The sequence below is a fragment of the Bombus pyrosoma genome, linkage group LG4 (genome assembly GCF_014825855.1).
Source record: "Bombus pyrosoma isolate SC7728 linkage group LG4, ASM1482585v1, whole genome shotgun sequence".
In the NCBI taxonomy this organism is placed as follows: domain Eukaryota; kingdom Metazoa; phylum Arthropoda; class Insecta; order Hymenoptera; family Apidae; genus Bombus; species Bombus pyrosoma.
Genome location: NC_057773.1, coordinates 12,463,247 through 12,478,345, shown reverse-complemented (window position 1 = coordinate 12,478,345; position 15,099 = coordinate 12,463,247). Strand labels below are relative to the sequence as shown.

General features: G+C 37.4%; 1 protein-coding gene across 3 annotated transcripts in view; it reads right to left on the bottom strand.

Annotated features, from left to right (window-relative positions):
* LOC122566773 overlaps positions 1–15,099 on the bottom strand; it is a 642,331-nt gene that overhangs the window by 292,438 nt on the left and 334,794 nt on the right. For 2 of the 3 annotated variants that reach the window (XM_043724480.1, XM_043724483.1), the window contains exon 5: positions 11,969–12,004. The exons of the other annotated variant lie outside the window; for it this stretch is intronic. In XM_043724480.1, coding sequence (XP_043580415.1) covers positions 11,969–12,004 — 36 coding nt within the window. The remainder of the gene's footprint in view (positions 1–11,968; positions 12,005–15,099) is intronic. 3 annotated transcript variants of the gene reach the window in all.

The window sequence follows — 15,099 nt, the reverse complement described above, 5'->3', positions numbered from 1 at the left end:
TCGTAAATAGTAAAGTAAACCGATGAAAATTTGGAAAACACCATCCGCTGCCAGTGTCCAGATATGACGAGAACAATCGTTTTTCTTTTAACGCGTAGCTCTTGACGCAGCTGGCCAATGAAACGATCGTTCGCGAACTCCATAGAAATCCGATAAAAGGGGGTGCTAGAATGCCATTGAATGGCTTTGAACGAGGCCGCGTAAAAGCGTGAAACGTCGAGGCGCGTCCATGGCGTTATTTTCCCCGCGCGAAGCAATATTCCGCGACAATCGGACCAGGCAGCACACAGTGCCTGTCGGCAGCACGCAATTAGCAAAGTGCCGGTAACGTTACTCATTACGCATTGTGCGCGTAACCGACGTCGGAAACGCGAACACCTATCGCTGATGATAGTGTAGGATTTTATTTATTTATTAATAGATCTATTTAGAATGGATTAAACAGGAAACGATGGTTATTTAACGCGAACTAAATGCAGTTTATGTGCTATAACTAAGACAACTAAATAGTTAATTCACAACTCTCGTCACCACGATTCTAACGCTCTCTTTCACGCGGGTCATCCTCCTCGACAACGCTGACAACACTCCCCGACAACTCACCAGCGGCTACCTTTTATACTCTGGTTCCGGTATACCTGGCACGCACATGTCCCATGGTCGAGTAGATCTTCTTAATTATCCAGGGTTTTCCCTCGATATTACAACAGCGAATCTATCTAGGGAGATGGAGAGGAAACGGTTTAATGTGAAATCGGATCGTTCGACCGGTGTCTTGCAAGTGCGATTGTGAGAAGGAAAGAGTTAAGGAGAGCGGCAGATTTAAGGAAAAAAGATTGGAACGACTGGTGTGTTGAAGTAAAATTAGAAGGCACCATATTTGTGGTTATTCGAGTTTCAATCGTGTTTTCATTGGTACGTTGTGCTTTGTTCGGATCTGCCCTGAGGAAAGGAATTAGAACGTTCAGGAAACTTCGGAAAACAGCGCGACGTACCAGTGGGAGCACGTCTGAAGCTCGAATGTCATCATACTGTCACAACACTGCATATTGTCTAATTATGGTGAAAATTTGTGATCCAAAATAATTGGTTGGTATTTTAGAGAGTCGATGCATAGACATGTTTAGTGTATTGTTCAAATATTTTCGTTGAACCGTTAAAGGAATATTTGGTATTTTCAGAACGAGAGTTTTGTATGACGAAGTTGAAGGAACAAATCGATGTTGTCTAAAATGAACTGAAAAATGTTTCGCGAGTGCGTAAACGCGTTTAACGTTTTGTGAATTTCTACGCTTCTTATTCGAGGATTTATCCTGTCTAAGAATAAGGACTTGGATTAAGTTGAAGTTAAGAACGATCGAGGCAGCTATTAGAATAATTGGAATATGTTGCAAGATTAAACACAGTAGACTATTTCAAATAAAAAATTAACACATACAACAACACAAAATTCGTCAAGTAAAATAAATCGTTCTCTCTAACAAGATTCTTCAAATCAATTGAAAATTCCGCTATATACCCGGAGAAACCAGTTTTCCAATTCACTCAGCATGTTCCTTTCGTCTACGCCACGTCGTAAAACGAAGAATTGGAAAGGCAACAAGCTCCCGAGTATCGAGACAGCAAATAAAGGACGCCGAATTATGGGGATTCCTATAAACGTGGCTGGTCTTGCGGTTGTACAATTCGAGAGGATAGCAGACACAGCGAACAGTGGGTGAGAAATAGAAAACAGAGAAATGTCATAAACATAAAGGATAATAGGACACGCGAGGATGAAACATTCGTGGATGCTAGCGAGCAAACAGAATTTGGAAGATAACAAAACTTACGATTCGTTAATGTTCATCCAAAGTATCCAACCAACTGTGAATAAAGATCTGAGCACCAATAGACAAGTTTCAAAAATAGTCTTCTTTGCGAATGACACCACGATATAAAACAAAATGTAAATCTCACGATATCTTGAGCCTTCGTCGTAGTCGCTAATAGCTACAATCATAGGTGCAGTTGACGTGAAGTTAAGATCCATTTAAAAAGATACTACGTTAATGAGGGATTATCTTCAAATTTTAAGAAAGTGGAAATCGATGAAATACGTGGAGAGGAACGATTCGTTTGTCACGGGAAATTATTTGGAAGGCATCGCGGAACAGAAAAGAACACGTGGCCAGAGGTGAAAGAAACGTAATTTAAGTCTTATGCGAAGAAGGATCTAAGAACCACCAAAAAGAGGAATTGTTTTGCCAGGTGTTGCACGAACTCGACGGGAAAACGATTTTTAAGGAGACGTCGGGAATGGGGAAAGGATTTAATAAAAGGAAAAATGAGCGCCATAACCGGACGAAAATAAAAAGGAATTTATAGCATTGCATCTGCGCGCGAGAAGTTCCGAAGTGGTGGTGATATTTTGCACGGGCCAGAATTCCTATGAATCCGCGGAAATTTTCCAAGATCAAGAAACAGACGGAAGTAAGAATGAGAGAGATTGAATTTTCTGGAGAATAAAAATAGAAACAAAAATATGTTTTTGCGGAAAAGTGACTTTATAAAGGAAAAGGAAATTGAGAAAAGAAACTCACGAAACTGAACTGATGTTAAATATTAGGTTGGTGCATACGAAGTGCCGTTTTTTTTTAACCAATCACACTAAAGAAGAGGAGCTTTGTTATAAGTTATTTATATTCAATGGCAAGAAAATTTGTAATAAATATCGTTTCGTATAATACCAGAAACTTTTTATATCGATTATCGTGAATAGCATCGGTATTCGTGTGATCTCGTTATTACGTTTATATATGTACTTTGTATGTGCATGGAATCGCATAAAAATTGCTTTGATTAAATAATATGTCGTTTAGAAGTTTTATTTGCAAAATGACATTTTATATGTACCAATTTAATGCAACAGAAGGTATGAAATTTACAACTACATTTACAAAGTCTCTAATTTCAGCTTCAGTTTCTATTATTTCTTTCTTTTTCCTCCCTAGCATATATATTTTGCCATAAAAAGAGGAAAGAATGGTGAAAAATAAAAATTTCGTCTGAATTTTATGGTCCATATTTTTACTGAAAATATAAATACAAACTTTCAACGGGTCATATTAATAAAGTGTAATTAATTTGAAACTGGCGATTGCAAACTTTTTTTTAAATTGCGATAAACTTCTGTTATCGAGTTTCACAGAAAAAAAAAATGCATTTATATCGCGTGAAATTGAAATACGTGATTATAGATATAAATATTGATAAAGACTTCTCATTTAAAATATAAATCAAAAAATAATCATTCTTCTCTGAAACTGTATTTTCTCATCCATTTTAAATCTAATTTCCTAAAAAATATCTCAAACCCATCAAATATGCAAATTAAAATATTCATAAAAATTCCTCTGAATAGAACATCATCGGTGAGAGAACGCGCTACCTTTACCCTAAAAAGTGAACCTGTTATACAATTCCTTATTCGATTTACGAACGGCGCAAGCTTCAGAATCAGAAGGAAGAAAGGACGAATCAAACAGGCGATTCTCTTCGAAAAATCGAACGTGTTCTCTGATGCGAGAAACGCTAAAGTGGTTGGATACTTGGCGACGTGCGATCCAAAAAAGACACGAGAAAGTTGCCGGGGCGAGAAGGTCGGAATAAAAACAGGAAGAAGAAGGTTCGCAGACAGTGGGCGTGGAGACTTGTTCGAAAGTTTATCATTACTTTGCGCCCGTGCATCGGAACCGAGTTGCTGCGCCCTGGGCCCGATATCCACCGGCTAATATCATTTTAAAACCAAAGTTTTCACGCAAACTTTTGTTTATTATTTCCCCGTAGTCGCCGGCGGGGACCACCAGCAAGGAAGAGGAATCTTCAATCGAACTACTTTTATCGCAGCCCCTGTTACTTCCCCATCCCTGCTCGTTTCCCGTTGTTCCGAACTTATTGAACGAGTATCGAAAGCGTCGAACTGAGATCAGAAACTGAGAACGGGATAACGCTCTGCATGTCGATGGAGAATTACCTGATAATGGAACATTGTTGCACGGCGTTTTACACTTCGTTTAATGGTAGTTCCTCAAGAGAAAATGTACGATGTAATGGTTGTTGGAACTTCTTCCTTGTGAACTAGTAAAGGTACGTGTATATGACTAGAGATTTGAGGAAACAGGGGAAGAATGTTTCGAACGTGAAAAACATTGAGCTATATTGGCACTGATATCATTGGAATAATCAAACTGATCCATTTGTAACCTTTTATAGAAATTTCGGAAGCTTTTTAGAAATCTTTTCTTGCCAAAGGTACATGCATATTGCTGGAATACTTTGAAAGTACAAAATATCGCATCCTCGATATTTTGTCAGAATCGTATTATCATTGATACTGCTAGGACTGCCAAAACGACCAATTTGCAATTTTTCGTAACAATTTTACAATGGTATATTTTTTTTTATATTGGTAGAATTTTCTTAGAACATCATTCTTACAAGTAATATTTGCATTAATACAGAATTTAGTGCACTCTGCAGATATCTATACGAATATATTTTTAGAATATCTTTAGAATAAATCTTAATTTTTTAAATGTTTTGTATACTTGCATGTTACGCGTTCTATATATTTTTATTCATTTAAATTTCCCGTGAATCTATAAACATTACGTAAACATCCACGATCTAGTCATTAATATGTAGATATAAATCTAGTTAAATAAAAAAATAGAGAAAGAAAATAACAGCTTCGTTCACAAAGTCGTCTCGATTCGCAAGAGTCTCGTCCAGTCGTAGAACGCGCTAGTGAACGAAGTCGATGAAAGGCCGGACGCGGCGCACGTAAGAACGAGTAGAATTACCTGATTCCAGCGAGACAGAGAGAAGAACAAAGGAAGAGCCGGCTTTCTATCGGAGATACGGCTACGTCATAACCAAACGATAAACTCTCCAATGGCTCCGGATGATCGGTTCATTTCCGATAGTTGCCCACAATCGACAATGCACTAGTACTGGACATTCCAGATACTAGATCTGTCGGCACGCTTGCTACCGTGAAGGTTTATTCGCGTGCTGTTCGCGTGTACAAGAATCTGCTTTAGCACACTGTATGCGCATCATGTTTATCTTCTGTAAATGCGTTTTTACATGTTTATACGTGGCTTAGATCAAAGTCGTTCAAAAGTTAGAGATCAATTGATGCTGAGGAAATTGAACTTTTCTTGTAGGTTGTGCAGAATAAATCGCATTTACTACGTATTTTAAAATTATCTGTGTGTTTTGATATTTAAACATTCATTTTCAATGTAAAATTAGTGAATTTTGATGAGAAAAGTTTTTATCAGAGATCAACTAATTCCGTGTATTTTAATACAGTTGAATACGTGTATGTTATACATATGCAATTCGATATGAATTTTATATTTATATTACTATTATCAGTGTGTTAATGTAACAGTATTAATTAACCAGTCCGGTTAATTAATAGTTCGCTAATTATGCAGCTTATGTAGATGTTTTCTTTGAGAAGTTTATGAAATTTTCCAAAGTTGTTTCCTCCGTTTATGCTGCCTTTCGTCTAAAGTTGAAAAGTAAACTAAGTTAAACTATACTAAGCTTTAGTTTTTCATGGCAATGGTTCCGTATATACAAAATAAATATTTTTAAACTTAGCACGTCATAGTAAAACTTGCTTTGACCCTGGCTTTATGTACCGTTTTCCAAGAAATTCCTCAATTATAACGCACTTCTTCGTACCTCCAAACATTTCTCGGTGACCGCGACAAAATTAACGTGGGAAAATACGGTTTGCTGGAAAATGCTGAAAAGACAGGGCAAAATTAAAACGGGTGATCCCTAACTTTTGACCAGAAATGTATTGCTGTGTATACAAGGTAACTGCAGTCAGGATTCAGGGTTTCTCCCTTCGCGTTGCAATGGAGCTTGTTATCTGGTGCGCGAACACCGTTGATGTACTGTTTATTGCTGGCGCAGCAACTGCGACAACACTCGGCCCATTGTAACTCGTCGGGTGTTTTTGAAGCGGAGTGCGGTAGACAGCGCGGCGACTGTCCCGCGCGCTATCGGAATTCTTTTATCTCGTCACGACGCTGTTTCGTTTTGCCGGATAATTTGCGACACTGATTCTTCCTACGAACATGAATTCCGCTGCTCTCTTTGTTCCTGCCATTTATTTGACGAGGCCTGTACACGTTCGGGGGAATGAATTGTTCGCCAACGCAATTTTAAAAGCGGCGTTGCTTTGCCGTCGCTTTGATGGAATTTCTGCAACGATGAAATTGCTAAGTTTCATCCGCTCTTTCTTTCAAAATCCGTAATATTATCCCTTTTATTTCGTAGTGTTTGCAACGTTTATATAGTTTATAGAAACTCGCGCTTAATTTCTAACGCTTATTCTCTTTGGAAGAAAATAAGAAATATAAGAAAGTGCAATGGCGTGACAGACTCTATATAAGATCCATTTCTTGCATGTAATGTGTAATACGTTCTAAATACCTAACATACAACGAAATCGAACGTATTTCAAAATACGCGACTCGTTTGAAAACAAAAATGAGGAAGGGGGTTGCTTTACCACGAACATTTCCATCCTATTCCCCTTCGCCTATAGAAAAAACAAACAAAAAACAAATGAATATATGTTTGTAGAAAATTACCTAAAAGCCATTCATTTTATATAACACACCGTCAACGTTAGTATATCGAAAATATGCCATTATTTCCAAATAGAAAATAAAGGGAGAAAAGAAATACGAGTTGATCTCGATGAAAATATCGCATTCCATATAACACATCCTAAATAACACCGATAAAACGGGACAAGAGTATTTAAAAAATATTCCCAGAACACAGAATCAGCGTTTGCCAGCTGTCAGCTCGATCTCCGTTACAGTACCCACCACCGGTTGATATCGATTTAATTTCCCGGTGGCTTTATTTCCGCGATAAATTCGCGATAGCCAGTGGCGCGCGGACGCTCAACGAATCCCCTCAAGACTCGCTCTCACACGTACCTTCATTAATCTCGATCGTGCGTCACGTTACGCTTATATAGACACCAGCCATCGAGCGTGTAAGTGAATTCACCTGGCGCCGATGGCTGCGACGATGTATCGACCGGCGGCGATAACCATTATCGATGTTCCGTCAAAACGGCCGAACGAGGAAATTAAAAATGTAACCTATCCACGTCCGGCGTAATGGCACTTGACGGCCCTGGGGGCCGGCAGCCATTTTTCAGCCGCGCCTGACGACAGAGGACTGAAAACCGATCCGGTCGTTCCTCGCGATAAAGGAGGATTCTTCGCACCAGAAGCACGATGCCTGGCCGCGAAAAATTGATAAAGAAATCCGAATCTGCATGAGCACAGCAGCCGCGAACGAAACGTTACGTTACAGGTAGCTGTTCGATCTTTTCACGGTGGAAAATCATCAACGATCATTGGTGATTCGACGGTAATACGCGTTTTATTTGATTGATCGGGGACGCCGATGAACTTTGCTTGAATTTTCTTAAACGTTTGAACGAAAGAATTACGTAGATAAGCGAAGGGTGAGCATGTGTCTGGTTAAAGACCGAAATCGGTGAAAGCTTTATGGAATTGCAGAAGATTTTAGTTTAAAAAGAATAAAAAATCCAATGTTGCATTTTGACGATTGAATTCGTGGCTCATTGAAGATATCGATAAGTCTTACTTGAACTTTGAGATGTTTCGGTGAAAAAATGAAAAGTGAATTGGTAGCGAACCTCTAAAGGACACTGAACTTCACTATTATTTTGCTACTTATTTATTAGTTTTGAAGAAGTCAGTCGAAGTTGAAGATTCTGAGATTGTAATATTTCCCCGATAAGTTGTTAAAACGTAAAAAATTTGGAGAAACCTTGGACGATATTGCAAGCTACAAAGCGAAGTATATTTAGTTTACAACACTGTAATACTACACTTCGATTAAAACAGGTGTATTTCCATATCAAAATCATGAGAATTAATCTATGAATTTACGGTTTTCAGTCACTGGCAGCTATCCTTTCAATTTAAGAAACAGCCGAGAGGTAAAATATGGCTTATATGAGTTTAATGAACGACGGATAAATTGTCCGATGTACGATTTATCGTGACATTAAAATTTCAAGGAAACGCGTCCTTCAACGACGAAAAATCGTGAATACGTAAAATGCTCTTAACAACGCCTCAAGGAACATTCTCAACCTGTGCTTTCAGAGGAGATTAATTAGTTCTAGCTATTTTATACACGAACAGAGAACGGCATCACCCAAGGCACATGCTTTTCTGAAAAAAAGAACTCGCTGCATTTTTATACCAAGCTCTACATCCTTTCCTTTTTCTCCCTCTACAATAACACGTAATGCACCTTTGTCGTTTCCTTTCAAAAACTAAACTTGTAAGATTCTTATCACAAAACTCGTCACGAGAGAAGTTTTATGAATTAATTTTATCTCTGATTGTGAGTATCAGTAGCATAGTTGGGATAAAACAGTTTGTTTCTTGCAAGAAATATCGCTACGTAAAAATATTAATTGAAACGTAAAAAATTGTTACTTAGGTAGAATTAGTATGATTTTACATTGTACAAATAGATCGTGGATCTATTTTAATGTTACTATGTGAAGCAACTTCACTTGATATTTTTCCTAGTTTATAAATCCGATGCATTCTTCATCGTCAACAAATTTCCCAGTTTTCGCTATAAATAGCGGTTAGTAACAAATTCGTGCAAATTTTGGATTTCTTGTCTTGCCATTTTTCTTCTTAATAATCCCAGGCAATTCTAGACACAGCGGATTAGGCGACTCTTTTTTATGTTTCCTGCAGATACTTTCGTGGTGACTTTTGTTCCAGTTGGTAACCGCGACCGTTCCTTTTCTCCTCCAGTATAAAAGTACTCACAAGCATTAAAGTATACCAAGAAAGAAAACAGAGAAAACTAAACGGTTTCGTGCAATTAATTGAACCACGTAGACATCGTCACCACATATCGAATTCCGCATATGAAATAAATCATTTCTGCCGGCACACGTATTTTTCTGCACGATTCAAGGCAGCTTGAACGGCTTTATTTGACATCTTAAGAGAATTTCATTCAATATCCTGAATTGAATAGATCAAGATCGTGTGACTAGCACTTGTGAAAACGTCTTGCAGAGTATTTACCTATCTACCTTTGTTTATTGCTTTATAATTAACAACTACAAAAAATGCTTATAAAATATATTCGGTTCATAAATACACGATTCTCATGTAATATAGTTCAGACACAGATACAGATTCAATTGAATGTAGAATACAAAGTAAAAATAAATATCCCAAAATTTCCTATTCCGATTCACACCTAACCGAAATCGTTATGACCACCTATGATCCAACGATCTGAGCCGTATATTACATCCGTGGACATCGATCGATTATTCCCTGCCAAAACGACATATAATAACATAACCCAACCCAAAGCAAACACCACAGACATCTCCATGAACCATTAACCAATAACGAACGTACCACGCTTCTCTCGGAAACGGCGACCTAAAATTATCCGAATTACGAAATTGTTAAACTGCGGGAGTCCATTAGCCAGGCAGACGAAATCGTCTCGAGTTTCGAAGCAAATGAAGACCGAGCCGAGAGTAACTTAACAAGGGGATTCCGAGCAGACGACTGCGGTCAGCCACGAAAACTGGCAAGGGACGAGAGAGAAAAAAAAAAAAAAGAAAAAATGAGGGAGCGAACAGGGAAGACAAATTGCGTGGCGAAGAGAGAAGCTGTAGTTCCTAGTCCTGTACGGAACAGTCAGGACGAAGTCGGGGACGTGAATTAAAAGGAAATTCGGCTGCAACGTGCAAAATGTTCTCGTTGAAACGAGCTCGTTGCCCTCGTCGAATTGCGCTCTAATTAGAAGGATTCGAACGAACAGGCAAGAATTCTCGCAGGCGAGAGGATAACACACGATCCATTGTCGCTTTCTTTATCATTCATTGGGCTTTATCTTCCACCCAGAACGATTGTAACAGCAGGTCCTAATGATTCTTCAACCTTGTTCTCTTTTAGCCTCTTATGGGAAACAGTGTGTTTATTCTACCATGTATGTTCGGTCTGCTTGTGGAAATTGTATTGTTATCTCCGAGCTCGTCGATGGTATGGAATTGGTACGTGGAATGGTGGTACGTGAATTTTAATTAGGCGTGCAATGGACTTTCGGTCGCGCGAGGAGAAGATACTAGAGGTAGGAAAAAATTGATCGAAGGTAGGACTGGATTGCGTGGATTATTGTAAACTAAAAATTAGCGGAATGCTTTTCTTTCTTACAAATACCTTAGAAATGTTATAATCTCGAATATTCTTTGTTTCATAAAGAATGAACGCTATCAACTTGTAGTTTTAAATATGTTAAAAGATAGAAGTTTGTAAAAAAGAAATATGTACGTCCCCATCTTTGTCAGTAAAATTCTACGATGGTCTTGTCAAGAATCCTTACATGTTTTTTAATAACCACAGAGACAAAGAATCTGAAAGCAGTCATTTTGATCGCTTCGATGGTACGAGTCTCAAGAAGATGAAAATATACACATCTATCCAGCTATCAAGAAAAAAGGATAAATATGAAGTAACTTGACAGGAATTTTACCTTACTGAAAAGTCCACATCTGTAATTGCACACCTAATTAATGTATTCCGTTTAAATGCATTTAGCTTCGTCCTATACGTCTGGTTTTCGCGCATTTTTCATAAATTCTTAGATTCCATTTATCAGGAAAAAGGAAAGGGAACCATGTTCAATGACAGAGAACGATAAATCATTCAAAGGTACTTCATTTCCGGAACCCTTATTTTCCCAGATTCTCACACGTTTACCTTCCACTTTGGCGACGTGTCGTGGACAATTTTCGTGAGTTCCCCTTACGGCTACATTAAGCGGCGTGGAATTGGCCGACGGCGAGGGGAAAAAATGGAACAAAGCCGGGCTTTCGTTTATACGTCCTGCGCGTACTGGCTCGTTTTAATTCCGTCCGCCGCTTAACGGGCATGCAAGATTACGTGGCCGCTCGAAGAAAAGTCCATGAACGTTTTGTCCCGGCGGAAATCCGACGGTCACGTGTTCTCTGCAGGACTGTGGCCTCGTTCTCCCAGCGAATTTACTCGCGTTACGGAATCTACTTAATGGACCGTAGATTATTTCCCGGGAAACCGTACGAATTATCGCTGTTAATTCTGACCCGGTCGCCTGTCGACGATGGAGAGAAAGAAATTATCGTTACGGAAGGAATTAGAAATGGCTGTAAGGAATCAGATATGTGCGACAGAGTGGATGAAAGAGTGGATAAGTGGATGTGGAAGAGAATTAAGTAACGGTATAATAGAAGTAATATAAAATGAAATCCAGGTACTTCCTTATTTTCGACACTTTAATTATAAATTTCAAGAATTGGGAAATCTGAAATGATTTCATTTTCTGTTATTGTCACATTTTTGTGATAATTAATTTTTTTTTTAATATTGTAAACGACAATTCATAGCATAAATCTTGATGAGTATAATATTCCTAAATGTACGATTTATTTGGTAACTTGTGATTGACAGCGTATACGAAGAAGTAAAGGTATGGATAAAAGAATAACCAAGTGATTAAAAATAGATTTAAAGTGATTTCAAGAAATAATTGAGCTGCGTAAAAATGAATCAGCCACGAGCAAATTAACGATCACTTTGTGGGAAGACTAGTAATGTACGCAAATTATGAAATCACGATGCATTCGCGTTTCTCCTCGTTAAAATTTCAAAACCGCGAGAAAAATGTACTAGCTGACGTGTCACTGCTCTTGTGAAACTGTACCTTGGAAACCTTTGTAAAAATTGCGTGAGAATGTTACGTGTGCAATAAAATAAACGAAATGCTGTGCATACAAATAGGAAACAAGTACATTACGTACGGTAAAACTAGAAACACTTACCAGGCGAGCTTTAAAGATTTGAAATCTTTTGCAAGTCTGAAAGGAAACGAATGCGTTGAAAGTTTAATGCGATTTGCCCAGATCGAAGATGAATGTTATGAATTTTATGAATGCATAGATGCGAAAGGTATGATTGAAAACGGAACCTTGCGAGAATTACTTGATTTTCGTCTATTCTTTGCGCCGAAAGTTCCGTTCAAGTATCCAGAACGCGAAAGGCTCTCTAAACATTCGAGAGTTTCTGTGTGCTTATCGATTCCAGGAATTTTAACAATTTCGCGAATATCGACGGTATCGAGGATATTGTAAATGCCTCTTCTTGTTCGATATTATTAAACCCGACTGTTGAATTTATTAATAAACAATGATGATATTGATAAATACGAAGGCCAAATTATTTTTTATGGCAAATGAGTTTATAGAATTGATTGTTTAGTAAATAAATTCTTGACCAGTCAAGATAAAAGACATTCTGGTAAAAGGATACGATAATTATTTCCTATTGTAATACCAGCTTTCCGAATGCTCTTAACTTTCATTAAAAATAACTGAACAAAAATTAATACACTTAAATTATTTTGAAGCATAAACGATAGAATTTTTGTTTACGCAATTCTGAAAAATAGAAATGTTTTTAACAAAATTAGAATCAGACTTTTATTGATATATGCAGGAACATGATTGGGGTTAAGTACTTGTCTTCGTTATGTCACTTTAATTGTAATCATTTATATGTATATAATATTGCAGATATCCAATGTAACGCTTATTTAAAACGTCCTTCGAAAAAATGTTATTGAGGAACAATTAATGTTTATTCGAGTGAAAGTCAGTTATCAATAAATTTCAAATAAATTTCTGAAAAAAAACGAAACGATTAGAAAACATTAATTTATGACTGTTCTCATTACGAATAACCCCTTATGAACGATTAAAATTTGTTGGGCTACCAGTAATCATTATAAATGATGGAAATTTAATTGATTTGGTTATCAGTAACCAAAATGATTATTAATCATATATATTTAAGGAAATTTTTAAGGAAATTACAAACTTTACTCAAATCAATTTTAGAAGAATCAATACAAATTACATCAAATAAAGTAGCAATTACAATATACTTTTCGCGACACCATGTTTCTTTACTTCAAACATACCAAATTTAAACAGCGAACTAATCACATGCACAGCTCAAAAAATGCCACCCTTCACTTCCCTTTCCAATCACGTTTTATCCAACTTTGCCCAAACGAGTCTACCTTTTACATTCGCAAGCATCTGCCAAATTCGTCGTAAAATCTAGAAAAAGTCTAAACGAGATCCTTCAACTCCACGCAATTTCGTCGATAACTTATTATTTACCCAGCGAATTTCGTGCTGCTTGTGTGCGCGACTCGTGCTCGCACATCATACGAAATTAAATACCCTTCGGACCCGAGCATTTCAGCTCGTAGCAGATAAACAAGGTTTCAAAGGCTATCGAAAGGAGAGGGCCTTTTGAGCCACGAAGACACAGTGCGTTCCGGTGGAACAAACAAACGGAAAAGCTTAAAATCGATGCTCGACCGGATGGAATCCCTCCCCCCATCCAGTTTGACGAAGCAATCGAGAAAAAGAGAGATACGAAGGGAACCGGCCAATAGGTACACAAAGAGCCGCACTTTTATTCCAACACGCCTGGTATAAATATTTTAGCATTTGTTGTCTGACATCTTGTTAGTCGAACCTGCGATATTTTTGTCCGAGCGGAGAAATGAATTCTTCTGTTAGTCACGGACGTTCCACGGACAAAATTTTTCCCCGGTGTTGCGCGAAAAAAAAGGATTGACAAGAAGAGGTGCGCCATCGTTCTCGTCGCGAGATAGTGGGATATATTTGTCGATCTAATGGACCGACCGGACCGAGGGAACCGCTATATCAAACAAATATTCCTGGAAATTCCGTGTTTCGCGAGATGACCGTCTTTTGTTCCGAATCGAAAGCTTTCAGTCCCGAACAGTTGTCGCGTTTCCTCGCGAATTTTTCGACCTTCCCTTTCGTTCGAACGAACAGACACGAAAGAAAATTTGTAACGAACTTGGAAAAACGAAACGATAGAAATTTTCTACCCTTAGAGACGATGAGATATGGAACCTGTCATCGTTTGGAAACAAGATAACTTAGAGATGATATTTGAAAGAGGAAATTTAAATTATTGTCTTCTAAATATTTCCGGAAAATATTTAAAGAATTCTTTTGGATGGATGGAGAAACGTATGCATTAATAGATATATTTTATGGTTTGTAAGTTTTCATTTGTTTGTTCTTCTCTAAAGACGTGTGATAAAGTAAAAAATTGACACGTTTATGGAAATAATTTTCAATATATATTCAAAATATTCGACTAATACCATTAGGTTATAGATGGTTTGTAATTGTTTGAGCCGATTTATTTATGTAATTTAATGTTTGTTTGTATTCTTTACGGTGATAAAAATCAGATTATAATTGTTATGTATTATTTAACGACACAAATTGAAGAAAGGTGCTATTTTTTTAATTTCATCGAAACCATAGGTCTATGAAATATAATTTTGACTCCATTTGAAATGAAAATAAGAAAAAATGCACGCAACAAAGGATATTATTCAATTAGTTTCAACGTGCGGAAGGTGAAGTGAACGCGAAAACAGATTTACATTCGTGTAATTATCTTAATTATACAAATTTTCTATTTAGTGATAACGTTTACATCGAAAAGCCGTCCTAATTGCGTTAATATTATAATCTAGCTCTGATGAAAGACACAAATTTCATTTTATGCACCGTCGATGTATGATTCTTGAAACGAGATACGAAAAAAAAAAAAAAACAAAATTGCTCTCGCCCAGAGCTTTTTCATTTCTCCCTCCCTCTTCCTCTTTCTCTTTCTAAGTGAAAGGTACGTTGAAAAAAGAAATCTTCCCAACATCCTAGAGGTTTACAAGCTGATCCAACTAAAAGAAAAGTGGTTAAGTCACGAGGCAGCCGCTCAAAGGAGTTTGAAGTTGAATAAATAACGCAGAGGAAATGTAAAGCAAACAGGGCAAAAGAAACAAAGCTCCGTAATTAATTAAATTTCTGAAGCATGGTAAAATCTTCTTGGGTAAACG